Source organism: Dipodomys merriami, unplaced genomic scaffold, assembly GCF_024711535.1.
Source record: "Dipodomys merriami isolate MVZ:Mamm:240054 unplaced genomic scaffold, mDipMer1.0.p SCAF_3, whole genome shotgun sequence".
NCBI classification, from domain to species: Eukaryota; Metazoa; Chordata; class Mammalia; order Rodentia; family Heteromyidae; genus Dipodomys; species Dipodomys merriami.
Window position 1 is genome coordinate 86,107,764 of NW_027204492.1, and position 24,093 is coordinate 86,131,856.

At 45.0% G+C, this 24,093-nt stretch overlaps 1 protein-coding gene across 2 annotated transcripts; it reads right to left on the bottom strand.

Annotated features, from left to right (window-relative positions):
• Window positions 1-993: 993 nt before the first annotated feature.
• Window positions 994-23,454, bottom strand: Usp11 (ubiquitin specific peptidase 11). 2 transcript variants are annotated; one of them, XM_070040547.1, is made up of 22 exons: window positions 23,384-23,454; window positions 22,578-22,770; window positions 12,747-12,856; window positions 12,489-12,619; window positions 12,232-12,349; window positions 11,223-11,368; window positions 11,022-11,083; window positions 10,799-10,898; window positions 10,203-10,376; window positions 9,956-10,114; window positions 7,729-7,953; window positions 7,520-7,603; window positions 7,323-7,417; window positions 5,180-5,386; window positions 4,504-4,556; window positions 3,783-4,067; window positions 3,621-3,691; window positions 2,988-3,100; window positions 2,031-2,180; window positions 1,814-1,929; window positions 1,541-1,629; window positions 994-1,455 (listed from the first exon to the last, which is right to left on the bottom strand). In XM_070040547.1, exons 1-22 carry the CDS (start codon window positions 23,451-23,453, stop codon window positions 1,315-1,317), a joined length of 2,892 nt encoding a protein of 963 aa, XP_069896648.1. In that variant the 5' UTR covers window position 23,454; the 3' UTR covers window positions 994-1,314. The 2 variants fall into 2 exon arrangements, with proteins under 2 accessions (XP_069896648.1, XP_069896649.1); XM_070040548.1 differs by lacking the exon at window positions 10,203-10,376.
• Window positions 23,455-24,093: the final 639 nt, after the last annotated feature.

Below are 24,093 nucleotides of genomic sequence, written 5' to 3' on the forward strand. Positions count from 1 at the left end.
TGAACTCAGGGCCTGGGCATTGTCCCTGAACTTTTTTTGCTCAAGGCTAGCACTCTACCACTTGAGCCACAGCACCACCTCTGTTTTTTCTGTTTATGTGGTACTGAGAAATCGAACCCTCTACCACTGAGCCATAATCCTAGCCCATGGTATGTATTCATGTGTCCCAAAATGACACTTGCCTACAGGGACGACTGCCTTCCAGGTACTCCCTGTGTACTCAGGTCTTCAGAAGGCTTGGCGGAGTGGGATCCAGACAAGCCAATGCCCCACCTCCAGGAACTGACTCCAGTGTGACTGATGAGACATATGGATCTCCTGACCATATGTGAGCCATTCCTTCCCTTCCATGCCCCACTTTCCCTATCTGAAACCACAGGTGACAACCCTGACATGAAATGATACAATGTGAGGATTGAGATGGTACTTGGAAAACGCTCTGGAAAAACTGGGCATACATCTGGTGCTTGGGTTAGTATCTGGCACACAGATGGTGTTCAATAAACACATAAAATGATAACCAGCTCAGCATTGGTGTCTCATGCTTATAATCTTAGCTACTCAGGAGGCTGAGATCTGAGGATTGCAGTTTGAAGCCAGCCTAGGCAGGAAAGTCCATGAGATATTTATCTCCAATTAACCATCGAATAGTTGGAAGTAGAGCTGTGGCTCAGGGACAGCACCCAGGCCCTGAGTTCAAGTCCCAGGACCAACTCTCTCTCTCTCTCTCTCTCTCTCTCTCTCACTCACATACACACACACACACACACACACACACACACACACACACACACACACACACACGCACACACACCTCACGTATCATATCTTTAAGCACACAAAATCCAGGTCTAAAACTGTTACCTAGTAAGTCTGTTGGGGGGAAAAAGTCCACTGCTGTGCAAGAACAAACTGGAACTTTATATATATATATATATATATATATATATATATATATATATATATATATATATATATATATCACATACACAGCATAAGATACAGGGTCTCAATAAGAAAATACACTCTGTGTTCAGGTTTAACCCCCATCACCAATCACTAGAAACACTCCAGGGGGAGGAAAGAGGGATGGGGACACATAAATAAGACTAGGAGGGAAGGTTACTATTCTAGGGGCACATGGGTGGGTGGCACAGGGCCTCTTCCTCCTGGAACAGAGCAATGCAGCAGCACAGGAGAACAGTAGCCATGGACGAAGCCTGCAATGCCTGGTGGAGGCACTGAACACTTATAAGAGAGGGTTGGGCATGAGAAGCAGGGTGTCAGAGAGGTCTTTCTTTCCTATATCAGATACTAGGGCACCTCAACATCCATGAACTCAGGGCCTGGTGAGGACTTGAAGGCAGGGGAGGCTGAGGGAACAGATGAGTCAGGCTGGGGCTGGCGACGTGCCACATCCTGGCGTTGGTAGAACAGGACATAGGCTGCCTTGGACTGCAAGGAGAGGACACAGTCAGTGTGGCTTTGGGGAAGGGGGATATAGATAGGAGAAGAAGAGAAGGGAGGACAGAAGCTGCACCTCAATCTGATTCTCATTCACAGGTGAGACGCTGTTGTCATCAAAGTAGTGCCACTGGCCGCTGTCCTTGTTGCAGGCAAATGTTGTATCTGGAAGGGACCAGAACCCATCCTCACCCATCCTCCTGGCTCTCTGAGATGGCTAGACTCTCTCCCCCAGCCCTGGATAACCTCTCTTCTAGCCCACATGCTTAATCACCCACTGGGGGCATCCTCACCCTCTTAATCCAGACCCCCAGGAACTTCCCTGCCCTGCCCACCACACAGAACATACAGTGGCCATCACGCATGCCCCCGTAGTGGTTGGAAACTGCAATGAGATCATATTTGTACAGGTCTGGAGCCAACTCGTTTTGTGGTTTGATGACGAATTCAGAGAAGTCCAGGTCCCTATGGGTAAGGAGGACATATTTAATACTGTACCCTCTTCCCTGTTGTCCTTCCTTTCCCACTTCCCCCCTACACCTTCTGTTCTCCTTGGGGTCCCTGACCGGATAGGAAACTGCACCAGGGTGTCCAGCTTCTCGTGGGAAAACTTGGAAAAGGAAAACCGCTTCAGGTGGATGATGAGGATCTCCGGTAGTGCCCACAGATCCAGCTTCTTGGTAGCCAGCTGGTGTTGCTTGCAGGAAGAGCAGTACCTACAGACAAAGTCCCTGTTACCTAGGTACTGCCCAGCTTCTATATGCCCTGTCTCATCTGCTGAGATATCCTTATTTAGATTTGGTTTTATGGAGGCAAGATCTTACTATGTAGCCTAGGAGGCCTTAAACTAGCCATGTTCCTGTCTCTTCCTCACAATGACTATGATAAGGGCTAACAAACACTTGCTTTCATTCCCCTCCCTCCCCCCCTCCCCCCCGCGCTGGTACTGGGGTTTGAACTCAGGGTCTTTCGTTTCTTTGGTTTTCTTGCATGTAGCTGATGCTCTACCACTTGCGTTACACCTCCTGCCCTGCTTTTTGTTGGTTATTTTGGAGTTAGAATCTCATGGACTTTTCTGCCTAGGCTGGCTCCAAATCACGATCCTCTGGATCTCGGCCTCCTGAGTAACTAGAACACCAGGTGTGAGTCACTGGTGCCCAGTTCAGATTTTAAAGGGGACTCTGACTTTCAGTTTGCCTGGTACACTCATTTGTTTGAACTCATACTTCTGCTTGGCAATCTGGTGTGTGTGTGTGTGTGTGTGTGTGTGTGTGTGTGTGTGTGTGTGTGTGTGTGTGTGTGTGTGTGTGTGTGTGTGTGTGTGTGTGTGTGTGTGTGTGTGTGTGTGTGTGTGTGTGTGTGTGTGTGTGTGTGTGTGTGTGTGTGTGTGTGTGTATGTATCCTGTGGCCAGTGTGGCAGGAAGGAGTTGATGGAGTAGATGGAGAATATCTTGTCAAGGAACTGGAATCCCGGGCAAGGAATGCCACCCACAAAGTCCCTCCCAGCCACGCTGGATCCTCACCAGGGGTTTTCTTTCTCCAAGGTCTCCATGGTGGTGAAGAGCTCGATGCACTCCTGCAGCTGCACTGGGGCCTTCTTCAGTACGTAGCCCACACAATCATGCTTCACATAGCCCTGGGTGGGGGGCAAGTACACAGCGATGTATGGTGTAAGGAGGGCAGAGAAACAGGGCTAGGGGGGAGGGGGACAGGCCAAATGAAGCTAGGAATGCCAGGCTCCCATCAAATGTCCAAGTGTCAAAATCTGGTGCAAGGTGCTGGTGGATCACATCTGTAATCCTAGCCACTCAGGAAATCTGAGGATCCTGGTTCAAAGCTTGCCCAGAAAGGAAAGTCCATAAGGTTCTTATCTCAATTAGCTACCAAAAAGCCAGGAATAGAGCTGGCACTCAAATTAGTAGAGCACTAGCTTTGAGTAAAAGGAGCTCAGGGACAGTGCCCAGTACCTGAGTTCAAGCTCCAGGATGGGCACACACACGCGCGCACGCGCACACACACACACACACACACACACACACACACACACACACACACACACACACACACACACGGCACAGGCTAGTGTTGGGGAGAAGATGTATGAAGGTTTGAGAAGCATGAGCTGTAAGTACCCCCATCCCTGGGGTCCCATTTACCTCAGCTTCCACCTCATCGTAGTAGCGTCTCTTCATCTCAGGCTCCCAGTCCATAGCGATGTACGGCTGGGCTGAGGGTGCAGAGGTGGCAGTCATGGCTTCTGTTGCTAGGAAATCCCGCCCCTCACGCCATTGCCCCAGTTCAACTCCCAAATGACATACTTTGCACTTCTTCCGGGGAGATGGTGCGGTCGCTGGTCCCATTGGAGTTGACTGTTTGCAGGGTGAACAGTTGCTTGCGGCGGCGCCTTGGGGGCCACTGAGATGTGTGAAGGCGGTTGTCCAAGAGAAATGGGCATCTTCTGTTAACACCAGAACTGGGTCCAGGCTGCTCAGGTTCAGAGTCTTGGAGGTCGCCCCTGGTGGAAGGTCCGGGGATCTCCTCTTTCCCTTCTTCATCACTGCTGGCTTCATTTTCCTCCTCTTCCTCCTCCTCATTGTCATCTCCTGGAATAAGGAAGTCCATGGGACTGAGCTGCATGCAATGCACACCCCAACAAACCCAGTGTGGGGTTCACCTGCCCCCAACTGCCACCCACAGACCCTCATTCCCACATAGGCCATGGAACACACGTTCAAATCACTATTATTATTATTATTATTATTATTATTACTCGTGTGCCAGTCAAGGGGGTTTGAACTCAGGTACTGGGCACTGTCCTTGAGTTTTTGTGTTCAAGGCTAGTGCTCTACCACTGGAGCCACAGCTCCACTTTCAGCTTTTTTCAGTAGTTAATTGGAGACAAGTGTCTTATAGACTTTTCTGCCAGGGATGGCTTTGAACCATGATCCTCAGCCTTCTGAATAGATTTACAAGAATGAGTCACCAGTATCTGGCCAAGATCCTGATTCTTTTTGACCCTGTCTCCCTCCTTTCCCTCACCTTTCTCATCTCCATCATCCTCCTCATCTGAGGTGGGCTTGGTCACGTACCGCCTGCAACAGAAAAAACAGGAGACTCACAAGGCTAGGTAGGGCACAAGGACAATGGCAGCAGAACCCAGGATTTTGCTTTGGTGTTGATGGAGAGCAAGTCCACAGTGAACCTGCACATAAAGAGTTCCTAATTCGGCGGGTAGAAAGGTATGAGGTAGGGATGTAAATACACAGAGAGGCTATAGATGCCATGCCAGCAGTAGCCCAAGAACACAGGCGCTCCTGTGCCAGTCAGGAGTGTGGATTTAATCTAACAAACCACTGCAGACACACACCCAGCTGTGAATACCTCTTAAGGATGCCTCTGAGTGGTGGACTTTGGAGTCAAATGTATAATACACAGAAAGGACTCTGGATATTAGTTACAGTGCAACTAAATAATTTTTATATAATTTTGTAAATTTTAGTTACAATCTGCTAGCAAAAGCACACCCAGACCCTTTGAGAAGGAGACAAACACAAGGTGAGGTTGTCCCTACTTTCTGCCTTATTCACCTCTGTATCCCTAATTCCTAAGAACAGAAGTCTTTTGATAGCTGATGGGGAAGTTCCAAATAGCAGCTGAATCCCCAGGTCTTCATTCAGACCCCCACCTCTCTTGACCCTGGGAAGGAGACACTTACGAAAGCCGGTACATCAGGATGTTATACAGGCCCTCCCAAGAGAACCGGTCCCGGGGCACTGAAACCAGCAGAGGATGCCCAAAAAGTATCAGACCATAGTAGGAATTGTTGTAGTCCCGGGCTTGTGTGCGCTCCCGCAGGTAGACAGGAACTACAATATCATCTCTTGAACCCTCAATGGGCTCAATCCGGCCTGTCACCTCATATCTGTGGGGATGGATATCAGGTTACACATAATTATGCTATCCCAAGAAAGCCTCCCTGACTCTACCCCCAAGCATTCCATTTACTGTTATAGTTTTTGTTTTTCTTTTTGCTGGTCCTAGGGCTTGAACTTGTTCTGGGAGCTGTCCCTGAGCTTCTTTTTGCTCAAGGCTAGCACTCTACTACTTGAGCCACAGCTCTACTTCTGGCTTTTTCTGTGATGAACTGAAGAGGAGAGTCTCAAGGACTTTCCTGCTCAGGCTGGCTTTGAACTGTGATCCTCTGATCTCAGCCTCCTTAGTAGCTAGGATTACAGGTGTGAGACACTGGCATCTGGCTGTAAACCTCTTTTTAAAGGAGTCTGAGAAACTGATAAATGTATTGTACTTTACAAACTATTATGTAACTGACAGTACTTTGTTTATGTGCTGTTTTAGAAGTATTTTAATCATACTAGAGGGCTGAAAGTGTTAATTTTTTTAGTGACAGAGTAGCTTAAAAACCCTTTTGTAAAACTTTGCTTGGTTTACAAAGAAAATTTCTATACAAAGCCCTTAGTTATTTTTTTTTGTTGGTTGGTTATGGGGCTTGAACTCTGGGCCTGGGCATTGTCCCTGAGCTTTTAAGGGAAGGCTAGTGCTTTATCACTTGAGCCACATTGCCACTTCCAGTTTTCTGGTGGTTATTTGGATATAAGAGTCTCATGGACTTTCCTGCTGGGGCTGGCTTTGCATCACGATCCTGAGATCTCAGCCTTCTGAGTAGCTAGGATTACAGGTGTGAGCCACCAGTGTCCAGCAATCTGTTTAAGGTTTTTTTTTTTTTTTTTTTTTTTTTAGGGAGGGGTCCGGTCGTGGGGCCTGAACTCTGGGCCTGGGTGCTGTCCCTCAGCTCTTCAGCTCAAGGCTAGCGCTCAGCCACAGCGCCACTTCCAGCTTTTTTCTTTTTTATGTGGTGCTAAGGAATCAAACCCAGGGCCTCAGGCATGCAAGGCAAGCGCTCTACCAGTGAGCCACCTCACTGGTTTTTGTTTAAGGTTTTTGTTTTTGTTTTTGTTTTTTGTCGGTTGTGGGTCTTGAACTCGGGGCCTGGATGCTGTCCCTGAGCTCTTCAGTTTCAGGTGAGTGCTCTACCACTTGAGCCACTTCCTCTATTTAGTTTTAAGTTGCCTAAAGATTAAAAAAAATTCTGTGACTGGGGCTATAGCTCATTTACCTAGCACACATGATACACTGGCTTCAATCCACAGCTTAGCTAAAAAAAAAAAAAAAAAAAAAAAGTAAAAAATGGAAGTGAAACTGGGAGCCAGTGGCTCATATCTGTAATCCTAGCTACTCAGGAGACTCAGATCTGAGTATTGTTCTTCAAAGCCAGTCCAGGCAGGAAAGTCCTTGAGACTCTTATTTCCAATTAACCACCAAAAAGCCAGGAGTAGAACTGTGGCTCAACTGGTCGAATGCTAGCTTTGAGCAAAAAAGCTCTGGTACAGTGCCCAGACTCTGAGATCAAGCCCCAAGACTAACATCAATAAAAATTAGAAATTGAAAAAAAAAAAAAAAAAAAAGAATGGCTAGGCACTGGTGGCTCAAGACTATAATCCTAATGACTCAGAAGGCTGCTGAAGATGGTAGTATGAAGCCTGGTCAGAATAATCTGTGAGACTCCATCTCCAATAAATCAGCAAAAGACAGGGTTAGAGGGCTGGCTCAAGTGGTAAGGCACCAGCCAGGGACAAAAAAAAGCCTAGGGAGAGCTCAAGGCCCTGAGTTCAACCTCAACACTGGCATAAAAATAAACAAATATACTGCAGTGTGGCTCAGTGGTAAATCGCTTGCCTACCATGTTTCTGAGACTCTGTGGTCCATCCATAAGAATGCCCCCCCAAAAAACAGAGCAGGTTATAATGCAACCATTCTTCCCACTTGATCTCTTCACTCACACAAAGATATCATCACGGTCCAGGATGCTGCTCAGAGGATCTTCCAGCTGGTAGAGCTTATAGAAACGGTGACTGAAGACATCGGTCACTATCATCTGGGAATGGGATTGGGGGGGTCAGTCTTAAAGATCTCCCTAGGGCATTGTGCCCCCTTGATTCTGAATCCCACCCCTCAGCCTGCATCTGCAGTGTCTCACCTTATCTGGAGCAATACCAGTGTGTTTAGACAAAGCCACACAGAGATCGGAGATATTGCCTTTCTTGGGGACCACAACCCGGTGCTAAGGGAGAAATAGTGTCCACAACAGATCAGAAGGACTTGTGGTGTTAATACATGAAACTCTTGACATGTGTAAAATAATCAAAGCTGACTTCATGTCCCCTATTGTGTTCCCAGCCCTCCCACCTGCTCTGGCTTGCGGCGAGGATCCATGGGGATGAAGAAGACCTCCAAGACCCTCTTATGGCACACAGGCAATGGTACGCTGAGGTAGCAGAAGGGGTCGAAGGTCACAGACACATTGCCACAATCAGGACACACCAGCGTGGACTTGAAGAGGCCATGGAAAGTGTCCACAATCACAGAATCGTTCCGCCGTTTGTGGTTCTGCCAGGCCTCCTGAGCTACCTCCTGTTGATAGCATGGACAAGTAAGTGGAGGGCTTACCCATGGCATGGGGAAACCATGATTTGGGGATATTCATATGGGATAAGCACAGTGTTCAAAGCCAGCTACGGAATGGCAGCTCAAGCTATCTGTAACCCATACTCACTGTCAGAACTGGGGTTTACGTGGGACAGGTGTGTAGTTAGAGTTAACTTTTGAGTTGGATATGAGGACAGACTGGTGCTAGAGCTATGGCTAGAACTGAGGTTGGAAGCTGGATGCCGGTGCCTCACGCCTGTAATCCTAGCTACTCAGGAAGCTGAGACCTGAGGATCATTGTTTGAAGCCAAACCAGGCAGGAAAGTCCTTGAGACTATTATCTCCAATTTACCAGCAAAAAGCCAGAAGTGGAACTGTGGTTCAAGTGGTAGAATGCTAGCCTTGAGCAAAAATAGCTCAGGGACAGTGCACAGACCCTGAGTTCAAGCCCCAGGACTGGCACACACACAAAAAAGAAAACACAAACAAAATTTAAAAATTTATTATAACTTATCCTTTTAAAATCAGTATCCAAAAAAAGTACAAAAGGGAGCCGGGTACTGGGGGCTCACGCCTGTAATCCTAGCTACTCAAGGGGCTGAGATCTAAGGATCGTGGCATAAAGCCAGCCTGGGCAGGAAAGGCATGAAACTCTTATCTCCAAGAAAACACCAGAAAACTGGAAGTGGCACTGTGGCTCAAGTGGTAGAGTGCTAGCCTTGAGCTGAACTGCTGAGGGACAGTGCTCAGGCCCAGAGTTCAGGCCCCACAACTGACAAAAAAAGTACAAAAGTACTGGCTGGTGTGTGTGTGTTTGCGCGTGTGTGCGCGCACGTGTGTGTGTGTGTGTGTGTGTGTGTGTGTGTGTGTATGTATGTATATACTTGTACTGAAACTTGAACTCAGCTCCTGCTTGACTTTTTTGCTCAACACTGGCACTCTACCACTTGAACCGCAGCTCTACTTCTGGCTTTGTTTTGGCTATCTTGGGGCTTGAACTCTGGGCCTGAACTCAGGTAATGTTCCTGAGCTCCCAAAGCTAGCACTCTACCACTTGAGCCACAGCACCATTTAGGCTTTTTCTGTGCCTAATTTGAGATAAGAGTTTCATAGACTTTCCTGCCTAGGCTGGCTTTGAACCACAATCCTCAGATCTCAGCCTCCTGAGCAGTTAAGATTACAGGCATGAGCCACCAGTTAGTTGTAAGAGTTTCTTAAATTTGTCTGCTCAGGCTCACTTTGAGCCTTGATTCTGAATAGCTAGGAATTATACATGTAAGCCATCAGTGCTTGGCCTGGTTGGTGTTTTTTGTTTGTTTATGTTTTTTGTTGGGGTCCGGTCGTGGGGCCTGAACTATGGGCCTAAGCGCTGTCCCTCAGCTCTTCATCTCAAGGCTAGCGCTCTACCACTTGAGCTACAGCGCCACTTCCGGCTTTTTGCTTATGTGGTGCTGAGGAATCGAACCTAGGGCCTTATGCATGCAAGGCAAATGCTCTACCACTGAGCTACCTTCCCAGCCCCTGGTTGGTGTTTAAAACAACTATATTTAAGCAAAACAGATATAGCCATGGGGAGGAAGGATGCCAAATATGAGAAGAGAGCATTTCCTTTGGCCTTGCTGGTTGTAGCTACTACTTTTCATAGGACTATTCCTCTCTCTGTATTGTAAAATAAATAATGGCATGCAGCTGCATATAGTGGTATAAGCAGGTAATCCCAGGGTTTAGGAAACTAAGACCAGTCTGGACTACATAGTGAGATCGTATCTCCAAAAACAAACCAAAGCGTAAGAAAAAAGCAATAAGGTCTCCAGGAGTTAAAAAAAAAAAATAAACTGAGGTTGGAACTGAGGTCATATAGCAGGGGAGCTTTGCAAATGGCAGTATATCTAGCAGCCCAGGTAGGCTAGGGACTCCCTGGGGGTAGCAGGCTTAGTGTCTTTCATGGGTCTCTCAAGGTGGAGGACTTGATTCAGGAGCAGCCTACCTGATCTGGCCGCCCATTGGCCTCACACAGTTCCACATATTCCTTCTTCTTGACCCGATTGAGGTCCTCATGAAGCCCATCCAAGAGGAATGACAGCAGCTCCTGTGAGTCATGCTGCTGGTAGCCCAGAAACTGAGTTGCAAAATGGCCAACCTTATTCTGAGAAGATGAGCAAGGCTGTCAGAGGGAGTGAGAGTTCAGAGAGATAAGTGAAGTGGGGGATGGGGTGTATGGGGCTGAGTCACACCTTGAACACATTAGGCACAATAGAGCGGTGGTACCCAGACCATGCCTGCTTCACCAGGTCTGCATAGGCCTCAGCAAGTTCACCTTTCATGCCCAGCGGGTTGCGGAAGTTGAGCTCATCCAGGTAGCGGTTGTTGAGGAAGTACTCAGTGAGCTGGGGCACATTGCTGAGGCACTGTAGGGGCGGGCATGGTGAGAAAAAGGCAGAAGAAAGGAGAGAAGTGGTCCAAGTAAGGATGTAGAAAAGGAAGTCAAGCGAGGAGGAAAAGACAGGGTGGTGGAGTGAGGGGTGGGGAGTGAAGGGTTGGGGATAAGACAGGAGCTGAATAGTTAAGGAAAGATGTTAATACCTCTAAGAAGGAAGAGCATGGTGACAAGGCGAGAAGGGAAAGCAGGGAGCAGGTGGAGGAAGAAGGTGTTGATAACTCCAGAAGCAAATGTGAACATGTCAATTCAGACTCATGGGGCCTTGAATTCCAACCTGACCTCTTGTTTTGCAGTTATCTCCCCCACCCCCCATCCCCTAGCTCTATTTCTAACCCCCAGCTCTTGAAGCCCACCCCATGGCTGTGCCAGACATAGCTCTAGTGGCCCAACCTGCAGGGCCGAGTTCATGAAGCACGTGTTGCCCAGATTGGTAAGGCCACAGATGCCCGGCTGGCCCTGGAAGTCTTCATCTTCTTCCGCCATGTTCTTCCTGAGGTTGGATGAGAAACCCTATCAGCTGAAGGCCTACTACACACAGGTGCACAGTACTTGTAGGTTCAGTCTGCCTGCTGTGGGATGCCCCCACTCTGCACCAGACACCCCAATGGCTCACATGCCATGCAGCTGTGTGCTGGGCCAAGTGCCATCTTTGTTTCGGGTCTCCATGATGACCAACTGGGTTGCAGGAAGAGAAAGCAGAAGGCAAAGCATTAATGGAATGCTTACTGGGTTTCCAGACCTCCCTCAATCTAAGTGCTACCAGGTGAGTCCATCTAGCAGGCTACTTGCACCAAAAAGTCTTTCACACTCTTACCTGCCCAGTCTCGATGGCAGCATCAAGCAGTGTGATCTGTGTGTTGCACAAACGATCCAAAGAGCCCTCTGAGTTCTTGATCCAAAGGCGTGTGTCTTCCTGAGGCTCCACCAGAAAATGCTCCCGGGCAGTACTCAAGACTACATCTGTGACAGGTGAACTAAAATCAGTATCTCCCAAGATGCAGAATGACAGAGCCATCCTCACAGACCTCTCATACTCTTGTCAAAATGCCTAACCCAGCTGGGTGCCAGCCTCAGCAAAAAAAAAAAAAAAAAAGTCTGTGAGACTTTTTTTTGTCAGTTGTGGGTCTTGAACTCTGGGCCTGCGTCCTGTCCCTGAGCTCTTCAGCTCTACCACTTGAGCCACAGTGCCACCACTTCTGGTTTTCTGGTGGTTAATTGGAGATAAGAGTCTCATGGATGTTCCTGACGGGGCTGGGTTTGAACCATGATCCTCGGATCTCAGCCTCCTGAGTAGCCAGGATTACAGGTATGAGTCACCTGTACCCAGCTGTCTGTGACTCTTATCTCCAATTAACTACCAAACCCTGAAAGTGAAGCTGTGTCTCAAAGTGGTAGAGTACTAGTCTTGAGCAAAAGAGCTCAAGAGCTCAGGGACTGCACCCAGGCCTTGAGTTTAAGCCTCATGACTGACCAAAGGAGAGAGAGAGAGAGAGAGAGAGAGAGAGAGAGAGAGAGAGAGAGAGAGAGAGAGAGAGAGAGAGAGAGAGAAGAGAGAGAGAGAGAGAGAGAGAGAGAGAGAGAGAGAGAGAGAGAGAGAGAGAGAGAGAGAAAGACTAACCCACAATCAGGACTTGAGGACTGACCCTTCTTTTATGCAAGCTAGTGGAATGCAGCTCATATACCCTCAAAACCTTTGGCCAATACCTTCTTGGTTCTTAAGTCTGACTGGTAGTCTTTTTAGGCCCCAGCCTAATCCCAAACATCTTCAAATCATTGGGCTATGACTTGGGAACACAAGTTCATCTCATGGCCCTCACACTCACCGAGAGTATCAGTATGGCTGAATTGAGCAGTAAGAATTGTGTCCATATCAGTGTGCTGGACCAGCAGCAGTTCTACTAGATACACTTCCACCTTCTGGATGTTGGGCAGCTTTATGACCTGTGAGGGCAGAGGGGTATATACACAGAGGCATGTCCACCCTACTCACTTGGACACATATTCTGAGCCTACAAGACCTTCTTCCTCCCTGACCTCCCAGGGACTCTACCCAACCCCAGCACCTTCCTCACCCATGTACCTTGCGCTCAATGGGAGGCTGGCCATCCTCTAGGCCATACCAGCTGACCAGGTAATGCCAAGCAGCTGCTGGGAGCAGCACATAATCCTTGCCTTCCACCAGGCCCTCCTTGAGGCGCCAGTTTATCTGATCTGCAGTGTGGGGGCAGGGGAGGCAGAGAAGAAATCAATGACCTGTGCTTTTGATCATTTGTAGACTAAGGAGATGGGGACTCCAGGGTAAGGCTGATAGAGGGAGGGGGAAGCAGAGGCCTGGTACCTTCAAAGAGCTCAGCATTGTTGATGCAGCCAGGAAAGGTGCTGGCGTCCTGGTCCCCTCCTTGCACGTACACCTCCCACTGTTTATACCAGTGCTGCTTCACAAGGAACCTGGGGCCCAGACATGCAACAAGAGTATCATATGGTTATCTGGGGGATAGGAAGAGGGGTTGTTGTACAGCTTCTCTCTGCTAGCAGACTTCAATGATCAACTCATTGTAATCCAACATGAGGGGTTTCAGCAACATACAAAACAATCAAAACTATTTATTCAGTGAAACTGAGATTTGGATGTTAGATTACCTATCTTCTTAAGATACTGACAAATATGGGATTAGGGATGGAAAATGTAAGCCAGGCTTGAGTTGCAAATATCATTCCAGCATTTGTTTTTTGTTTTTGTTTTTTGCCAATCCTAAGGCTTGAAATCAGGGCCGGGGCACTGTCCCCGAGCCACAGTGCCACTTCTGGCTTTTTCTTTTTATGTGGTACTGAGGAATCGAATCCAGGGCTTCATGCATCCTAGGCAAGCACTCTAACCACTAAGCCCCATTCCCAGTCCCTCATTCCAGCATTTGTGAGATTGAGGCAGGGAGATGACTTGAATTTGAGCTACATAGCAAGATCTCTCATGTGGGTTTGGGGGACTGAAAATGTGCTTGATAATGGCAAACAAAAAGTCCACAGTGGTAGGAAATTAGATTTTATTATAGAAGTAAAGATAATTGATTTATATTAGTCTGTAGGATAATAAATTAGGTGCAAAATTTTTAGCCAATGTTACTTACAGCTAATGTTGTTACCTATTTGTTTTGGCATTACTGGGGATAGAACCAAGGGCTTTGTACATGGTAAACAAGCACATTATAATTGAGCTACATCCTCAGACCTAGCCATTTGTTGTATATACACCAATTTTTAAAAGGCCAGATCAACAGAAACAAAGTTCTTCAGTTAAGAAATGTATTTGAGGGGCTGGGAAGGTGGCTCAGTGGTAGAGTGCTTGCCTTACATACATGAGCCCCTGGGTTCAATTCTGGCAAAAAAAAAAAAAAAAAAAAAAGCCAGAAGTGGTGCTGTAGCTCAAGTGGTAGAGCACCAGCCTTGAGCTGAAGAGCTGAGGGACAGTGGCCCATCCCAGAGTTCAGGCCCCATGACCGAAAAAAAAAATGGATTTGATAAACTGGGCATGGTGGTATTCGTCTGTAATCCCAACACTTGGGAGGCTGAGATAGGAGCACCTTGAGCTCCAGGCCAGCCTGAACTACAGAGCAAAACTCTATCTTAAAAATAAAATGAACTAGATAAGTTTAGAAAGTCTAGATTTTCAGAAACTGAGAAGAATTAAAAATGCTAAAAACAGTTCTAAGGTTTTCCTCCTAAAACTGAATATTGCCATTTTCATCAGTTTTGTGTTTAAGATTTTGGCTGTTGTTTTTAAACTAGAGACAAATAATAAATTTTATTATCTTATTTATATCCAGAAAATCATAGCAATTGTTCTTTGGGGGTTTTCTAACCTTAAAATTGGGATATTTTATATAATTATGAAGTACATTATAATTCAAAACATTTATAATGATTCAATGTGTAATGATTACTTTGGCTTTACATAGATTTTTGTTTGCTTATTTGGTGCCAGTAATGGGGCTTATGCTCAGGTTTTAGGCACTGTTCTTGGCTTTTTTGCTTAAGGCTAGTGCTCTACCACTTGAGTCATAGTTCCACTTCTGGCTTTTTCTTGGTAATAAGAGATCAATTGTCCCACAGACTTTTCTGCCCAGGCTGGCTTTAAACCACAATTCTCAGATCTCAGCGTCCTGAGCAGCTAAAATTAGACATAAGCCATCAGGCTTATGACTTTTTGACACTAGCCAGGCTTGTTGGTACAAAGCTATAATCCCAACTGTCAAGAGAATGAGATAGGAAGACTGAGAATTTGAGACCAGTTTGTGCTACATATTAAGACCCTGTCTCGAGCTGGGAAGGTGGCTCAGTGGTAGAGCGCTTGCCTTGCATGCCTGAGGCCCTGGGTTCGATTCCTCAGCACCACATAAGCAAAAAGAAAAAAGCCGGAAGTGGCGCTGTGGTTCAAGTGGTAGAGCGCTAGCCTTGAGCTGAAGAGCTGAGGGACAGTGCCCAGGCCCAGAGTTCAGGCCCCATGACCGGACCCAAAAAAAAAAAAAAAGACCCTGTCTCAAAAACAAAAAGAAACAACAAACACACACAAACATATTACCAGCCTCAAATAAACACATTTAATATTATTGGATGATTTTCCAGCAATTTAGCCTCACAGATGTGATTGAGGGGCAGGGGATTGCCAGGCATGAACTCAGGACCTCGTATATGGTAAGCATGTGCTCTACTACTGAGCTACACCCCCAGATCCAAAATGTGATTCGTTGACATGCCAACTTTCCCTTGTTCACAAAATGACCAGAAAGACTGGGAGATGGAGGGCTAAAAGCATCCTTAGAATAGTGAGTCACACGAGTGGGCACATGTTCTGTGGAACTGGCCAGTTTGTGTTTCTGGAGCACAAACCCTGCCAGATAACTTATACCAGGGATAGTCTCCTGCCTGGTAGTTCATGCTACAAACCTCCCTCATCCCTCACATACCCTGTCATACAGCTTCATCCCCCATGCCTGGCTTTACTTGCCTCTATATAGTCAGTCTATGAAGCTAGTTTATGGCTAATGGTACCTTCAATGCAAAGAGAGGCGCTGCTCAATCTAAGAGCAGATCTTTACTGAAAACTAACATTAAGATCACCTCGTAGCAAGACTTCCAGGCCTGGATCCAACCTGAAAAAAAAAATCCTTTTGCAGGCACAGAACAATTAAATTAGGTTCAAAATACTTGTCATTTGCAGCTAATGAGGCTTAACTTCCTTTCCCTGGTGCTGGGCATGGAATCCAGAACCTTGTACATGCTAGGCCAGCATTCTGCTTATGAGCTATACCTTTAGCCTCCAACCTGTGTGTGTGCGTGCTGGTACTAGAACTTGAATTCTGGACCTCAAGTTCTCCCTTGGCATTTTTCATTTAAGGCTGGTATTCAAGTACTTGAGTCACATCTCCACTTCTGGCTCTTTGATGGCTAATTGGAGATAAGAGTATCAAAGACTTTTCTGCCTGGGCTGGCTCCAAACTGTGATCCTTAGATCTCAGCCTCTTGAGTAGTTAGCATGATAGGAATGACTCACCAGCACCTGGCTTACCAACCTGAATTTTTATAGGCTTGATAAAGGTCTCAAGGTTCGTACAAAATTTTCACAAAACATTATTATTGTTGTTATTCAATTCAAATACTGGGGCTAGGAATGTGGCTCAGTGGTAGAGCGCTTGCCTTGCATGCCTGAGGCCCTGGGTTTGATTCCTCAGCACCACATAAGCAAAAAGAAAAAAGCCGGAAGTGGCGCTGTGGCTCAAGTGGTAGAGCACTAGCCTTGAGCTGAAGAGCTGAGGGACAGCACCCAGGCCCAGAGTTCAGGCCCCACAACCGGACCCCCCAAAAAATTAAAAAACAAAAATCAATTCAAATACTTTTTTAAAAAACCCAAACCATTGTAACTCAGAAATCAGTACATGTCACAATCTATCAAGGCAGGTGGAAGGCATGGCAAAGGTGTTACCATCTGTTTCAAGAGCACTCTATTCAATTTTGGAAGCATGCTATCTTAAACTTTATCTTTCGATTTTTAACTTTCTCATTCCTTGTTACTCATACATAGTATGTAGCTAGTCACTTGTTTATTAAAATGATATGAAATGCATGCTTATGAAAAGCACTATTATATGAATATCTTCTATCCTCTAGTCTTCTCATGTCTGGAGAAAAGAAAATTGGTTATTTTGGTTAATAATTTACACCAATAGTTATGACTACAGAAAAGTAGAACAAATATGGCTCTAAAGTAAGACATATGATTTTCTATTTGTTAATTAAAATGTTGTTAGTTTATTCAGAAAGTAAATGTAATATAACATAACATTGTCCCACCAAGTTTATTACTGTAAAATATAATTCATATATGCCCCAGTTAAGAACTTCATTTTTGTCTCGGGATTTTTTTCTAGTATTGGGGTTTGAACTCAGGGCTTCCTACTTGCTTGGCAGTGCCCTACTGCTTGACCCATTATCTTCAGCCCTTTTTTGCTCTGGTTATTTTTTAAATAATCTCACTTTTTGCCCAGACCAGCATGGACCATGTTCCTATTTATACCTTCCCACTATAGCTGGGATGACAGACATGTACCATCACGGCTAGTAAGTTTGTTGTTGAGATGGGGGCCTCATTAACTTTTTTGCCTGGGCTGACCTGAAACCTCAATCCTCTCAATCCCAGTCTCCCAAGAATTACAGGTATGAGTTTCCAAGTATCTCTTGCTTTAAAAAATAGTAATAATTTAAATGTATTGCTAAAATAAGCTCCTAGCTAGGTACCCCTGTCTCATGCCTGTGATCCTAGCTACTCAAAAGGCTGAAATCTGGAAAAAGGATTAAGATTAAGCACCAACTATAAACAAGCAGACTAAACAAGTGAGAGGCAAAGTTCAAGCCCTGTGCTAGAAACAAAAATCCTAAGTCATATTTAACACTGTGTATTTTCATAAAATGGACTGTAAATGTTTCCTTTTTTTACAACTTTTATCTTTTTCAGTTTTATTAGCAGACACTAGCCGTACAAGTTGTACATAAGTTGCACAATTTATTATATATTATATATATGTATACAATGTATCCCAACCTCATCCTATTTATCATTCCCTTATCCACTCCACCTTCTTCAAGCAGTTTGAACAAGTTTCATTGTTGCTTTTCAACAAGAAACATCTCTCTTTCCTACTCCCCCCCCCCAGGTCCTGGGGCTTGAATTCAGGGCACAGGCACTCTCCCTGAGCTTCTTTTGCTCAAGGCTAATACTCTAGCATTTAAGCCACAGTGCCACTTCCCGCTTTTTGTTTATGCATGAACCCAAGGCTTCATGCATGCTAGGCAAGGATTCTACCACTAAGCCAGCAAACAAACTCTCAACCATGATTCACTCTTGTTAGCTCAACTCCCTCTGACTGATCCCCACCTCATCTGAGGGTCTAAGTATTCTTGACTTGTCTTTCCTAAATTCAGAACAGTGACAATTAAAAGTTATTTTATGTTTAAGCTAATTTGGGCACAGACCATAAAAATTTGCTCCACCTATAAGTAAAAGACAGTATGAATAGTTCTATTTATCTTTTCTTTACTTTTTTTTAGGTATGAGACCAGGACTAAAACTTGGTACTGGATGCTTTCACTCATTGGCTGGCATTCTATCAATTGGGCCATGACTCCAACCTCTCTATTTATCTTTTATTTTTGTCAGTCATGTGGCTTGAACTCTGGGCCTGGGCACTGTCCCTCAGCTCTTCAGCTCAAGGTGAGTGCTCTACCACTTGAGCCACAGTGCCACTTCCGGTTTTATTGAAGATAAGAGTCTCGAGGACTTTCCTGCCAGGGCTGGCTTCGAACCCTGATTCTCAGATCTCAGCCTCCTTGGTCTCTAGGATTGCAGGCATGAGCTACCTAGCCCCTCTATTTATCTTAAATTCTCCCAATTTCATAAAAGCTTTAATTTCCTAACTTTTCTTTCTTCTTCTTCTTTTTTTTTTTTTTTTGCTGGTCCTGAGGCTTGGAACTCAGAGCCTGGATGCTGTCTCTGAGGTTCTTTTGTTCAAGGTTAGTGCTTCTACCACTTGAGCCACAGCTCCACTTCCAGCTTTTTTTTTCATGGTTGGAGATAAGAGTCTCATAGACTTTCCTGCCAGGGATGGCATCAAACCAAGATCCTTAGCTCTCAGCCTCTCGAACAGCTAGGATTATAAGCAGGAGCCACAGGGCCAGGTCCAACTCACTTTTTTTAAAATACTGTTTTAAAATAATATATCAGAAAAGGATTATGTTCTCAGGTTAATTAGTCAACCACAGAGAATTAAGATTTGCTACTCTCAACATTTCCTGGCTGAACCTCCAATGAAATTGTGGGCTTCCCTTTACACATCATCATCAGGTTGTTGCTTTATTCTGAACTCAGCCACCCTCCTTCCTTTACCTGAACAATGAGAGTCATGCGATTTTTACCTGTTAGGAAGGTGTCCACATCCTGCACAGACCTGCCCTGATTTCATTGTTTGCACACAGTTCATTGTTAAAAAGAAAGGTCTACATTTACCCTTAAGATATAAACTTCTCTCAGAAATCAAATAAATTGATGACCAAATTAATTAGTTGCACATGTTTAGATCTGCCAGCTGGTAAGACAAGAAATGCAAATATTAATACTGAAACAAGAGTTAGTTCATGACATCAAAATACTTTATGAAAATGTCATTCCTGACCAATGCAGCAAACCCACCTAAAATGGAGTAAAAACCTCCAGTTGCTTTGCTCTTACCTAGATAAGCATAAAAAGATGGCGATCAGCAAAAATGCTTTATGGAAATACCCATAGCAGAGACAAACCGGTTTCAATACTGAATCAACAGTGGTGTGGTAATTTTTTTAATGAAGTGAAATTCATATAACATAAAATTAACCCATTTTAAAGTGAACAATTCAGTGGTATTCATTACATTCACAAAGCTGTTGCAACCACCACCTCTACCTGGTTCCAAAACATTTTCATCACGCCAAAAGGAAACCCAGTACTGGTAGGTTTTCAGAGAGGTATTGACAAAGATGGCAGAATTTCATGTGCTATCTACCAATGATAACAATCATGAAGGAGTATAAAGATAGGAAGGGGTAAGGATGAAAACCTGGAAGCCCTTTTGAACATGTCCAAATGGGCTATAAAATTCTGGTTACTGCTTATTTTTACTATAGATTTAGGTTTTTTTCTTCCTGGCTGGACAGCTATGAAGTAATGATAGAAAAACACATTGGTTTTCTATTCCATATTTGGAGAATCTCAACTTGTCTCCCCAGTAACAAGGATACACATTTTACTGGTATTGTTATTAAAGAACTCTGAAATGTGGGCAAAGCTCTCTGGAAATGGCCAGAAGAGCCAATATGGTTGGTCTAAATGGAGAGAGGGAAGAGGTGTGTAATGAGGAAGATTCCAGAAGAAATCAGAGTGGAAGCAGAGAACCAGCTTCATAAAGCTCTGCAGGTCATTGGAAAGATTGCAGCATTTACACTGTGCACCATGGGAAGCTGGTGTGATATTTTTGGGAGAACAGATGGACAATGTATATGTTTTAAAAAGAAATACTGCTTAAATAAAGAGAAAATGGGACTTTGACAACTGAGAGAAACCTGCCAGATACAATGGTAAATGAGTGATCAAAGTTCACATCACAAACAAGATCATTTGGATACCATGTACCACCTGATACTATAAGAAGGGCTCACAGTATGCATCCAGTATTTCATCTATGAAGTATGGTTTCATATATATACTTCATATATGTAAAGGGAAAGCGTAGACATTAAATACTATTTAGGGATGCATACCGTGGTGGTAAAACATTGAATGTTAATTCAAAATTTAGGATGCATTTCTCTAGGAGCAGGGATGGGAATGTCTATCTGGGAGGGACACTGAAGGATTTCTTTTTTTTTTTTTTTTTGGGTCCGGTCGTGGGGCCTGAACTCTGGGCCTGGTCATTGTCCCTCAGCTCTTCAGCTCAAGGCTAGCACTCTACCACTTGAGCCACAGTGCCACTTCCGGCTTTTTTCTTTTTGCTTATGTAGTGCTGAGGAATCGAACCCAGGGCCTCAGGCATGCAAGGCAAGCGCTCTACCACTGAGCCACCTTCCCAGCCCCACTGAAGGATTTCTTAAGGTAAAGTTCTGAATTTTAACCTGGGTGAAGTCACACATTTTTATTTTGTCACTTGATTTTTTTTTTTGCTTGAAATAAACTCATAAAAATGGCAAAAATAATACAACAATTTCCCCATATGCCCTTCATTCAGATTCCCCAAATCTAACATTTTATCCATTTGCTCGACCGTTATTTCTTCATATGCATCTTTTTGGTATTTTTATTTATTTTTAAATTCACAAAATTTTGTGCATTTGTGGTATACAGCATGTTTTACATGTATACATTATTAAATGACTAAGCTAATTAACATCCATTGCATCACATCTCTAATTTGTAAAGTACATGTAAAATCTACTTTTAGCAATTTCCAAGTATACAATAGATTGTCATTAACTATAATCATCATCTTGTACAATGGGTCTCCTAAATTTGATCTTGTCTAACCCAAAGTTTACATCTTTTGATCAATATCTCCCCAATTCATGCATTTTAACAGATGCTAATTTTTTAACCATTTAAGAATAGGTTGCTTACATGATGATTCCTTATCCCTAAAATTTCAGTATTTCCCCAAGCCAAGAATATTCTTTTACCACCACAACACAATGATCATAATCAAGGAATTATCAGTAATAATATTTTATCTATTGGCTTTAGTGAAATTTCACCGATTTTTTTCCCATGGAATTTTACAATGAAAAAAATGAGAAAACCCCTGATTTTTAAAATAATTTATTCTTTTCCTGTTCCAGGATCCAATCGAGGATCACATGTTGCATTTAGTTATCAAACTTGTTAAACTGCTTTAATTCATTACAGGAATTATTTGGAATAGTTCTTCGGCCTTTGTCTTTCACGACCTTGACAGTTTTGAAGAGCACACAGATCACTTACTTAAATATGATGTCCGTCAATTTGGGCTGTGTAAAATTGACACAAATCTTAAATGTTTCACAATTCAAAAATCAAGACGCAAATTGACGAGAAATAAAATGAACCCGGAAGCAGTAAATTTCAAGAAGCAATGGTTAGCAAAGAAATCAGTAAAATAAGACGATTTATCAAGAAGCGGGTTGTATTTTTAAAGTAACGATTTTCTCCTGAAAATAAAAGTGCCAAAACGTAAGAAAAAAAATTAAATCAGAGGTCCCTCCTGTGCTATTCTCCTGCACTTTTTCCCAATCTACAAAGAGGGCCTCCAACAGAATTTTTTTAATGAAAAAACCAAAGAAAGAAAGGAAGGAAGTAGGGAGGGAGGGAAAGGAAGGGAAGAAAGAAAGAAAGAGAGAGAGAGAGAGAGAGAGAGAGAGAAAGAAAGAAAGAAAGAAAGAAAGAAAGAAAGAAAGAAAGAAAGAAAGAAAGAAAGAAAGAAAGAAAGAAAGAAAAGAAAAGAAACAACCGCATCACACATTTCCTTCACTTGAGGCGCCATTTTCTGCCTTAGGCACCACCTCCCCAGCACTTTCTTCCCTCCGCTGCATACCACGCCCCTCCACTGTGCCAGTCTGAGCCTCGTTCCCAGGCCCCAGCCGCCAGTAAGTCCCAGCTCCCTCTCCTCACCCACAACTATGGGCAAAGAGGCTTCTCTTCGGAGGATATCAGAAGGCTAGCAATGCTTGCAGGCCACTCCTAGTAATCGACGCTAATTTCCTAATTACAGACCAGGCCACACTCTCCCCCTCCCCCCAAACCCGCCCCGAGCCTTACAGGGCAGAGCCTGCCTTCCTTCCCAGGCTTCACGTTCCAAGACGCGGCCCCGCCTCCCTCACAACGAACCCCATTTTGTTCTAGGGCGTAAGACTGCACCAACACAGGCCCCGCCTCTTTCCCAGACGTTGCGATTCATTCACAAGCACTTGCCCGCTCTTCTCGCCCAGGAACCCACCTGCCCCTCCCTCGCCCCTCCCCCGCCCCCGCAGCGCTTCTTCCACAGACGTGGGCTTCTAAGTCCCCGGCGTTTGCTAATGCCCCCACCGTCCCCTCAGCCAAGGTTTCGCTGAAGCCCAGCCTCACCAGCTTTCGCCGGCTTGTAGTGGACGCTCTCGTCCACTCTCGGCATTCTCGATTTGGTGCCACTGGTCGTCCAGGCCAAGCTTTGCCTCGCGTTGTAGCTCTCTGTCCTCAGCGGCCGCCGCGACGGCAGCTGCAGCAGGCTCCGCTGCGACCGCCGCCATCGCCGTCCGTCGTCCTCTAACTGCCAACGCAACTGAAGATGGGAAGAGGACCCTCAACTGCTACTTCCGGATTCTGTCCCGGAAACGGAAACAGAGCCCCCCAAATGGCTAGGGGGCTACTGCCATCTTGGAAAAGGGCCCCATCTGACGTGTCAAGGAACTAGGAGGGTGTCACTAGGTGGGCTGTGATCTCTGCGAGCAACAGACAGGGTAAAAACCTCCACTGGGAAACTAAGAAACACAATAGTGCCTGTGGGATACTAACGCCATGTTCAGTTAGGGCAGAAGTTTGTGTGGAAGGCATAGGCTGAGGTTTTTCTAAGTGATTGAGGACATGTTGGATAGTGCTGTCTTCCTGCTTGGTGTTTTGCTGAAGACTGTGGATCCTTACCCCAGGAGTTTTTATTAGTCTGACTAGAGTGTCCTCCTTTCATTGCACAACCCTTCTCATCCAACCCTAGTATAAAAGGGGTTTCCACTTCCAGATCCTCCTAGGCTTGCAGGCCATTGTTTACCTTCATGGTCTAGATTCATTTCTTAGACAAAATGTGATCAAGGAAAATCACCCCCAAAGCCTGTTTGGTGGAGTCACAGCAGTTAACTTGTAGTCTGAACTTAAATAATAGCTTCAGGCACTATCCTTACCACTCTGAGCAAATTGTGGGGGAAGCAGAGGGCTAGAAATGCTAACCCAGTTGTCCCCAAGCTGGTACATGCTGGAGCTCTGTGCTTCCAACTCAGCAAATCTTGTTCCAAAGTTGTGACCTCACATGCCACACAGGAGATTCTCAAACTAGTTCCAGGGTGTCCATCCTGGGATTCATAGTTGTTTTTCACTTTCATTCTTTTATGTGTGTGTGGTGGAATTATCCAGAGGCTACTTTCACAAGAAAATGCTTGGGGGGGTGTGCTCAGCTCCATAAAAATGTAAAGAGATTCTGAAACCAAAGTTTGAGAATCAGTGCACCAGGACAGGCTTTCAAAACTTCAACACTTATCATTTCACTGTGAGGAACACTGCAGGCCATTCTACAGCATCTTTGCTTCTATTATTAGACACGTGTGGCCCACCCCACAGAACAACCAAATATTACCAAATATCCCCTGGGGTATGTTGTCTCCAGTTGAGAACCACCCTACTAGACTGTTACCCTTTACTCTGCTATGGCTCCCAGCCCTACCAGTTGGTATTGACTAAATTTCTCTGGCTCCCTCTATTTAGCTGCCTATTCCACAAACTTCCTAGGACAGATTCATCATGATTTGGGGGCTATTTCAGTGACTTCCTTTACTATTATTATCACACAGTTCCTAGAGGCAACAAACCTTGCCTTTCCACACCCCCAGGCCTACGT

Coding starts and splice junctions, on each gene's coding strand:
- Usp11 (XM_070040547.1), bottom strand. CDS start 23,453: ATGTACCAGCTTGGGGACAACTGGGTTAGCATTTCTAGCCCTCTGCTT. Junction 11,084..11,222: donor CTGCCATCGAGACTGGGCAG/GTAAGAGTGTGA, acceptor CCTGCAACCCAG/TTGGTCATCATGGAGACCCG. Junction 5,387..7,322: donor GACCGTGATGATATCTTTGT/GTGAGTGAAGAG, acceptor CCATCCCCACAG/ATATGAGGTGACAGGCCGGA.